Raw genomic sequence first — 9,771 nt, 5'->3', positions numbered from 1 at the left:
TTTATATGGGAAGGAGCGGCAGAATCTTATAAGACACAAGCTCATGCTCAAAGCAACAGTGGTTGTTGGAATAAAAAAACTCCTTCCAGTAGCACCTTAAAGACCAACTAAGTTAGTTCTTGGTATGAGCTTTCGTGTGCATGCACACTTCTTCAGATACCAATATCTGAAGAAGTGTGCATGCACACGAAACCTCATACCAAGAACTAACTTAGTTGGTCTTTAAGGTGCTACTGGAAGGAGTTTTTTTATTTTGACTATGGCAGACCAACACGGCTACCTATCTACTAGTGGTGGTTGGGAATTCCTTCCTTTCTAGCTCTCCGCTGGGTGCTGGGGGAATCCCAGAAATACTCCAAAAGCGGCAGAGAAGCCTTACTGCTCTCCAAGCATCTCAGAAGTCCGCACTTTTCTGCATGCTCAGGAGAAGTACACCAATGCTTTCTGATGCTGCCCTCACCAGATCAAAAGACATGCTCAGTTGTGGTGAGCAGGCGAGCGCATATGTGGAACATGATCAAGATGTACAGTTCTTCGTGGTTCTCCCTCTTTTCCCAATGTGACCTACCCCTTAAATTCCCCAAATATTCAACTCCTCCTCTGTTGTGCAGGCCTTCTGGTTGTTGGATGTATTAGATTTGGGCCCACCATCCATTGTTGATACTACACTATACTTCGACTGTTGTGATCAGCAGAGTATGCACAACTCCAGCAGACTTTCCCTTCCTCCTTTCCCTTCCTCCCCCACAACAAACATTCTGTGAGGTGAGTGAGGCTGAGAGACTTCAGAGAAGTGTGACTAGCCCAAGGTCACCCAGCAGCTGCATGTGAAGGAGCGGAGAATCGAACCCGGTTCACCAGATTACAAGTCGACTGCTCTTAACCACTACACCACACTGGCTCTCAAGAGACTTCAAGCACACCAGGGTTTTCCTGCTTTCCAGTAGTCACCCTTTTTCAGAGTCCCCAGTTAAGACACCTCCTTTCCCACTCAGCTCAGTTCAAAGTAGATGCTGCCTTATGGCACAAGACGAGCATAAGCACACTAGCGACATAAACTTTAGGAGATGCTGGTACATCACAAATTAATCTACAGTAATGAAATTCTCTGGTCTTAGAAATAAACCTTGTAAAGATACAAGCTTACAGAGAGTTCCACGAGCACTTCACCATGCTAGCTCATCATGCTATACCGAACCCTATAGCATGTAACTGTCAGCTTTGCCACAGATACCTTGCACTGAGCAAAAACCTTACTCTCAGTGAATACTTCTTGCCAATGCTGCTGAAGCCGACCTTGGCTTTATACCTGCCACTGCACGTACACACATTTCTTAGAGAAAGGAAGGGAGGGAAGGTCGTCCTTCAAGCATTTAGACTTGGGTTGTTTCCTGTGCAGCTGGGTCACAAAATCCAGACATGGCTGGTGGGCTCCTCAAGACATGGTCCAAGCACTTAGTGCAAATTCACCCATTTTTCCAAATTACGCCAACACAGGTCTGCCCTGTTTCTTCACCTCTAAAATGCCCCTCCACCTCTGTCCTGTCCATCCACGTGCCCTTTTCCTACTTTGCTCATCCTCCCTGATATCCTTACAAAGCTCTCCCTCCTACCAAGAATGTAATTTTCCTAATAGCAGTCCCCTTCACCTCCTACACAAACCTCTGTCCGTCGTTCATTCTGAATACCCCCTTGCTTTTATGCAATCCCACCAGCCAGGTGAGGGAGGTGACCAAGGGCAAGTTTAGTCAGAATTAGGCAGGCTTTTCTGAATGCAACCTTGGTGAGAGAGCCTAGGATCTAGGCTTGCAATCCTTGTTTCCAGCGCTCTAGGACCCATGGTGTAGACTCATTACCATACTGTTTATGCCTTCGTATGTGTCAGTAGAGTAATGCTCCTTTTTAGTTTTCACCATGGCTGCTGAGTGGGCACCATGTGTCTCGCCTTGTGGATCTGCTGGCCATACATGCAGTCAACGCACAAGTTCTGTATGAACAAGTACACTGTGTACCATGTCTAATGAAAGCAAAGTATGCTAAATGCTTAATGGCAGGGTGGATTCTGACTGCATTGGCACAACAATTAAGACTAAGAGAGGTGCTCAGAATGCAACGGTCTGGGGCAATTACTGCTATTAGCTATACAGAGCCATTTTGGCCCAAGTGCAATGCCTATTAACAACACAGTAGGCTTGTGTTCTTCAAACTGGTGTGCCCTTTAAACCTTGGGGGCACCACAGCAGTTTACCAGGCAGAAACAATTGGGAACGAAGGAACAGCCTGTGGTGGATGTTCAGCCTGTATATAACATTATGATGCATTTGGAAATAAACTGAATGGCAGCTTAAGATGACCTTAGAAGTCCCTGAATGTGATTCAGAAAAGCAGGCGAGTCTGTGCCAAGATGGTGAAAATTGCTTCTGTACCATTCAGAATAAAGGGAATGGAAAAACACTGAGCAGATAACATTGCTAAGGTCACAAGGAAGGTGGATTGTCAGAATGTCAGGGTTTCTTTCTTTCTTGTCCTGCAGTTGCCACTGTAATCGATTTAAGGTTTACAGGATATGTTGGAAATGTCATTAGAAGTGCTGTAAAAATTTGCTCTCCCATTCGATGGGAACACATCTAGAGTGTGAGGCTGCTATAAATAATAACCACATGTTTGTAGTTCCCTCTGCACCCTGGAGGGGAATATAAGTGCGAGTTTAATAAACTATCTGCAGATGCCTGGTTGATAGCAGAATCCCCCAAAGCCTACAAAGAAGTACATACTGTGAAAGGGAAGCTCTGGTTTTGTACAACTGTCTATAAATTGAGCTGGGGGGGAAATCCCACTGTAATTGGCCTTATTTATATGGATTGAATGATATCCTTGGAAAGTAAAACCAAAACCAAAACAACAAGATGAATGGAAGAGGGCGAAGAAATAATACAGAAGACTTTCATCACGTTCAAAGTACTTCACATAAGTTATACAGTATTCAGCTAAAGTTCTGTTAGATATGCTATTGTTATTGCTACCTCCATATTTCAGATTTGATATTTATTGCCTCCTTCCTCAACAAGTTACTTGCCTGCAGCAATATGTTAACTAAGAAAGGCAACACATCTCCAAGCATCCTGTGGCTGCAATAACTGGTAGTTTGCTAAAAGAATGAAATCCGCCTCAAATTGATGCTCAATTCACTAAACATGAATTACAATCAAGCTGTGTATAAATGTTAGGAAATAACTAAAGATGCAGTGTGGTTGCCAATGTATGCAACTTTCTTTTATAATGAGGGATAGTCCTTATTCCTTATTCCTTATTCACAACACTGTCATTTCACAGAAACTTGCGGTATAATGAATGCTACAGAAACACTCCCACCCCACCTGCCACCCCCCAAAACCCCTCCTTTCTGAAATTTATTCTGCCAACGTTTACTCAGAACTACTCACAGATGAGAGTCTCTTGAAGGATGGAAAAACTTCCATTTGTATGTTAGTAGTGTAAACTGTAGAAGGGTCGCGAGTGGCGTTGTGGTCTAAACCACTGAGCCTCTTGGGCTTGCCGATCGGAAGGTCAGCGGTTCGAATCCCTGTGACAGGATGAGCTCCCGTTGCTCGGTCCCAGCTCCTGCCAACCTAGCAGTTTGAAAGCACGCCCCCCCAAAGTGCAAGTAGATAAATAGGTACCGCTCCATTGGGAAAGTAAACGATGTTTTCGTGCACTGCTCTGGTTTCGGTGTTCCATTGCGCCAGAAGCGGCTTAGTCATGTTGGCCACATGACCTGGAAGCTGTCTGCGGACAAACGCCGGCTCCCTTGGCCTGCAACTCCAGAGTCGTCTGCGACTGGACTTAACTGTCAGGGGTCCTTTACCTTTTAGTGTAAACTGTATAGTATGTTGGGAGCCTAGAAAGCAGGGTGATTTCCTGATGATCACACCTTACCAGAAGTATCTGCCCTAGAGGGTGGGTGGAGATATTACCCACAGTACCTACATTTTAGTTATGCAAATATTCAGATTCCCATTATGATTAAGCTGTGCTGCTGGGGTGCTCTTAGGTGAAATACAACATGTCTAACTGAATTCATCACATGGCACACTATATACATGAATGACCTGGGGAAAGTCCTTTGGAATTCAACAACAGAGTTATAAAAGGGAAGTATGGGAAAATGTAGTTTGCACTTAATTTGTTTTAAAAGAACACTGTTTTAAAGCTACCTTGTGGATAAGGCATGTCAGGTCATATCCCTATAATAAGACTCCTGCTTATCTAAAGAATGGATATACTGTTATCTCCTAACTGCTGAACTGGGTGACCTGCTGGGTTGTTGCTGTCATGCCCTGGCAAAATGAAAAAAGCGTTTTCAGATTTAAAATGATGCAGCCAAGAACTCATGGAAGTGTAAATTACAAAATCTTATTTCACAAGAAATGGCTGAACTTTACAGAGACCTTTTCCCTGCACCACCTGCTAGATGTAATCTTTTGGTCATTGTGTCCTCTCCAGTTACTCTAATGAATTTGTGGCAGATACGAGATTTACCATAACATATTAATCAAATAACTGGAAGTGCTTTGCCTTAGCCCTAAACCTGCAGGGGATAAGTCCCCAGGTGCTCAGTGCTGTAGGAATTCAAAATCATCATCATCATCATCATCATTATTGCTTGTGAGTGCTTGGTGCTGTACAAATGTGGAAAATATCCCAGTCAGGTTGCATGGTTCGAGAGCATTATGTGGTTCGTCTCAGGTGACAAAATTTATTAGGCTGGCCCTGTCTGGAGGGTAATAGATTAGCCACCAAGTCCTAGTGACTCTTTGTGTAAAAAAATCTCAGCCACATCAAACTGCAGACTGATGTTGCCTTTATGGAAAGAATAGGCCCTGGACAGGAGAAAAATGGAAGTAAGAAGTGGATTTTGATATATGATATATGATTCCAGTAAGCAGCAGTAACTGACCTATTGATTAGAGTGTTTAGAAGTTCCAAAACAGACAAAATGCAAGCCCTGCTTTACAAATGCATTATAGGTACTGTGGCCATTGGACTATGTCAGATGTGTTTTGTTCAACAATTTTTGTACCTTTGGAACGTGTTGTGTGCTATTGGTCAGCTAATTCTGCCCCATTGACCCAGAGCAAGCAGGAATCCTATACTTGTCCTCAATGGAGAGTTTCAGAAAGTCTTCTTACTCCTTGCGTGCGTGTGTGTGTGTGTGTGTGTGGCTTTATACAGTGTATAGGCTTTGCATCCAGGCTCCCTAGACATACAGTCGCTGTGGCTTTCTTCAGTCCAGTTAAATCAAACACAGAGAAACTGTGACATAATTCAATACAAATGGTTTCTTTGTCTTCTTGCCACTGAGAGATAGTTTAGACTGTATTTTCAGATCTGTTCTGACATCTCTTAAAAGTACCAGCCAACAGAGAAATAAAATTGAAGTGGAAGTGATAAACGACATCCTTTTAAATAAAACCTTTCAAGGGCCTTTTTTGTAAATTGCGTTGACAGGCAGTGTCCAATAAGCAGAGTGGAAAGCCATTAATTGGCTTCATTTTTATCTGCTGTTGCACTTTGAGTTTAAACTAATATTGTTATGTAAAAGTGTTTAAAGTTCCCAGACAGACATAGAAAATGAAAAAAGCATGAGGTGTATTCTGAGTACACAAGTACCGAGGCATTAATAGAATCTTACACAATCTGAGCAATTAGTTCTGGTTCAAGGCATGGCCCTTAGTGTATGGCTTCTGCTAGCCACTCTCTGAGGGAAAGTTCCAGTCTCTCACTCCTATTTCACATCTCCTTCCTAACCTCAACAGTGCTCTCATCAAGTATTGTTTTCATGTCTGCTTCACCTTCAGAGTGTCAACATGACTTTCTAACAAGAACATTTAACGGAACTCCCAAAGACTTATGGCAGGATGTGGATGAGTCAGCAAAGGTAGAATACTTATTTAGAAACAATTTGGTGAAATAGACCCAGTGAACAAAAACACACCACTTAAAACTGGAAACTGAACAAGGTCACTTTCACTACTCTCTGTAGAATTATAAGCAAACATAAACAGTAAACAATGTTAAAGACGAAAAGACAGTATGTATTGAATAATATATTTTGCACGCTTTTTTATATATATAAAAAAGCACAAGCAAATATAGGGGTAGAGACTACTGAACATTTGTATTTGATGAAATTTTATGGAAATGGGGAGTTCTATGCTACTGCAGAACTCTGAAGTTCCACAGCTGTTTTCATCACCATAAAGCTCTATTCTGCAGTCGTACAGAAACCCATTTTGGTGTCTCATGAAGAGCACCCATTTCAGCATCCCCTCCCCTTTTCTGCTCCTGCGATGGTCGTAAAACTTTAAATAATTTACAGGTGCCTGTCCTTCAATGGTACTCCCAAACCAGCCACCTCCGGTGGGCTGCATTGCCTTATAGTAGGGTCAAAAGAGAGTGCTTTCAAGCATATATAGATGTTTCTCATCATTGCTGAGTCACTGCTTTCCATCATCTGGGATACAGGAAATAACCTTCATGTCCAAAGGCTTCCAGGCAGCTTTGTGTGTGATTTCTGAGCACAATTCAAAGTGCTGACCTTTAAAGCCCTAAATGGCCTTGGCTCAGTATACCTGAAGGAGCATCTCCACCCCCATCGTTCAGCCCGAACACTGAGGTCCAGTGCTGAGGGCCTTCTGGCGGTTCCCGCACTACGAGAAGTGAGGTTACAGGGCAGAGGGCCTTCTTGGTAGTGGCGCCCACCCTGTGGAATGCCCTCCCATCAGATGTCAAGGAAATAAACAACTATCTGACTTTTGGAAGACATCTGAAGGCAGCCCTATTTAGGGAAGTTTTTAATGTTTGAAATTTTATTCTGTTTTTAGTCCTCTGTTGGGAGCTGCCCAGAGTGGCTGGGATAATAATAATAATAATAATAATAATAATAATAATAATAATAGCAATTCCCTATAACAGCTCCTGGCATGCTCCAGATGTATCATCATCCTTGACCATTCAGCATAGTGGCTGGGTCCAACGGGAACTGGAGTCAAACAATACCACAAGGATCACAAGTTCTCCTCCCGTGCCATTGCTGAGTGCAGTGTTAGATTACTTTCTGTGTACTGTATATAGGAGGTTGTGACTGGGAGGAGCTCTCCAGAGAAACCCTGGAGAGTGACTCCCAGTCAGTACTGAGCTAGTCAGTGCTGAGCCAGGATTGCCTAAGGAAGCGCCAGAGCTGTAAATGGCTATTCAAAGTAAGGTTACCAGACATCCCCGTTTCCCGGGGACAGTCCCTGGATTTACAAATCAGTCCCCTGACAAAATCCATCTATTTAGTAGGAAGTTGAAAAGTGTTCCCGGATTCACTGAAAAAAAACTTGTAACCTTATCTCAAAGTCTTTGTAAAGCTGGTATCTCTGGATCACGTTCATCAGTTTTGTTGATTTAATGAAGCTAACTAGTTTTATTTGGATTTAGAATAAATGTGCAAATAAATTGGCGCTGCTTTGAATCGTGTTGTTATTATCATCCCAAGTGGGTCACGCAAACTGCTATTCTGGATACAGTACTTCTTTTGTAGGTAGTTTTGGGGTGGGGGGTGGGGACTGGGAATGAGTTTACAGAATCAGGGGGGAGGGGTGGCCCAAAAAAGTTTGGGAATAACCACGGCTCTAGTTTTTCACAAGGCAGATCCCTATGTTTCCAACAGGAAATCAAGCAGAACTGGAAGCCACCTCCGTTTCCTTACTATGAATATAGTGGACGCTCAGGTTGCGAACGTGATCCGTGCGGGAACTGGGAGGCACGCTCGCAACCCACAATGTTCGCAACCCGCAGAGCGCCGCATCTGCGCATGCGCGGGTCACAATTTGGTGCTTCTGCGCATGCGCGATTTAGTGTTTCTGTGCATGCGTGAGCGCCGAAAGCCAGAAGTAACCTGTTCAGGTACTTCCGGGTTCGGTGCAGTGCGCAACCCGAAAACGTGCAACCTGAAGCGTCTGTAACCCGAGGTATGACTGTAGAGTGGCTGGGGTATAAATAAATAATAATAATTATTAGGAACATACACACGTCTATGTACAGTAAGCCCTTGAATACAAGATTCTTGAGTCCCCACATCTCTTCCAGGTGGGAAACCAGGTGGCTGCAGGCTGACCTGGCAGGAAATTCATTCCCCAAACACTCTCATCATCAGCCTGCCTGCTCCACTAGCGAACAGCGGCGTAGTAAGAGGAGTCAATTGCCCTCCCTTCCATAACCGCTACCGGAACCTGGTTGCTTCTGCCCCGCTGCAAGGGAATTAGAATGGAGCGCGATTTGCTTTAAGAAACACGGGGTGGGGGGGAACAAACTACATTACCCATGAGCCTCAGCAGCCGGAAACGAGTGCGTGGCGTCCCGCGCGCTCCGGAAGGCGGAGAGCGCGGGTGATTCGGAGTTTGGGAGGCGAGGAGGGCGGAGTTCAGGCACCGGCGGGGAAATCATGTCTGTCCCGGCGGCTGAGTCTCCGTGGCCTCAGCCTCTCCAGGCGCTGAAAGTAAGTAAGGGGCCAGCAAGCGGCGGGGAAGAACCTGCCGGAGGGGCCCTTCTCCCTATGGCAAGCGAGGCAAGAAATGCCCAAGAGCGCTTCTGAGCATGTGCGGAGTGCCTGCCGCGGAAGAGCCGTCCGCAGCCCCGTAGATGTGTGTAGGTGGGTGGAATGGCTGCTGGAGCAAAAATCAAGGAAGCTGGGGCCTCCGGGTCGCTTCTCGAAAGGCTCGCCTTGGAGGCGAAGCTTCTCAGGGGCGGCGGCAGAGGGACCACACTTAAAGCTTCCACTTTAAGGGGCATCTCTCTTGAAAGGTTGTTGTCTGAGGTCCTCAAATCCTCTGCCGCTCTTTGGGTGGTTATGCCGGATTGTATAAGCCAAACAAGCTATAGTTTAGGGCCCCCAAAAATGTAAAGGAAAAAAACCTGGATGTACATTTCCAAAATATAAGATAAAAAACAAATAAAATTAAACCTACATACAGCAACAGTGTCTTGTGTTGTGTTGGCTCCTATGATGTAACTAATGGGCCCCGCCTGCTAGGCTGCTCCCTAAAATAGCACTGGTTTGCTCATTTCTATATGTAGGGTGCCGACATTCTGCTAAAGCACAGAGCCTAGGGTTTGCTGATTGGAAGGTTGGCGGTTCGAATCCCCACGACATGGTGAACTCCTGTTGTTTGGTCCAAGCTCCTTGCCAACCCAGCAGTTCAAAAGCAAGTCAAAGTGCAAGTAGATAAATAGGTACTGCTCCGGTGGGAAGGTAAACAGCGTTTCCCTGCGCTGCTCTGGTTCGCCAGAAGCGGCTTAGTCATGCTGGCCACATGACCTGGAAGCTGTACTTCGGCTCCCTCGGCCAATAAAGCGAGATGAGCGCCGCAACCCCAGAGTCGGCCACGACTGGACCTAATGGTCAGGTGTACCTTTACCTTTTACATTCTGCTATTTATTAGTAGTTTGCATCATATTACACCTGTTATTATTTCATGTTATGGTTTCTAGAGACTAGATTATGAGTCTTTGTAAATTGTGTTTCTAAAGGAACTTTCGTTATTGCCAAATGCCAATGTGTTTGCATTATTAAGTTTGTTATGAATAAAAAAATCATTTAAAGTTAGAGCTTAATAATTATTTCACTATGAATATAAAGGTAAAGGTACCCCTGCCCGTACGGGCCAGTTGTGACCGACTCTAGGGTTGCGCGCTCATCTCGTTCAAGAGGCCAGGAGCCGTCGCCGT

General features: G+C 44.7%; 1 protein-coding gene across 2 annotated transcripts in view; it reads left to right on the top strand.

Annotated features, from left to right (window-relative positions):
* The first annotated feature begins 8,407 nt into the window (after window positions 1-8,407).
* The window catches only part of RAD18 (RAD18 E3 ubiquitin protein ligase), a 123,901-nt gene continuing 122,537 nt past the window's right edge, over window positions 8,408-9,771 (top strand). For both annotated transcript variants that reach the window (XM_081184252.1, XM_081184251.1), the window contains exon 1: window positions 8,408-8,542. In XM_081184252.1, the coding sequence (XP_081040378.1) occupies window positions 8,489-8,542 (54 nt within the window). In that variant the 5' untranslated portion in view covers window positions 8,408-8,488. The remainder of the gene's footprint in view (window positions 8,543-9,771) is intronic.

Source organism: Podarcis bocagei (assembly GCF_964188305.1).
Source record: "Podarcis bocagei genome assembly, chromosome: 2".
Classification (NCBI taxonomy): Eukaryota; Metazoa; Chordata; class Lepidosauria; order Squamata; family Lacertidae; genus Podarcis; species Podarcis bocagei.
This window is presented reverse-complemented; position numbering and strand designations above follow the sequence as displayed.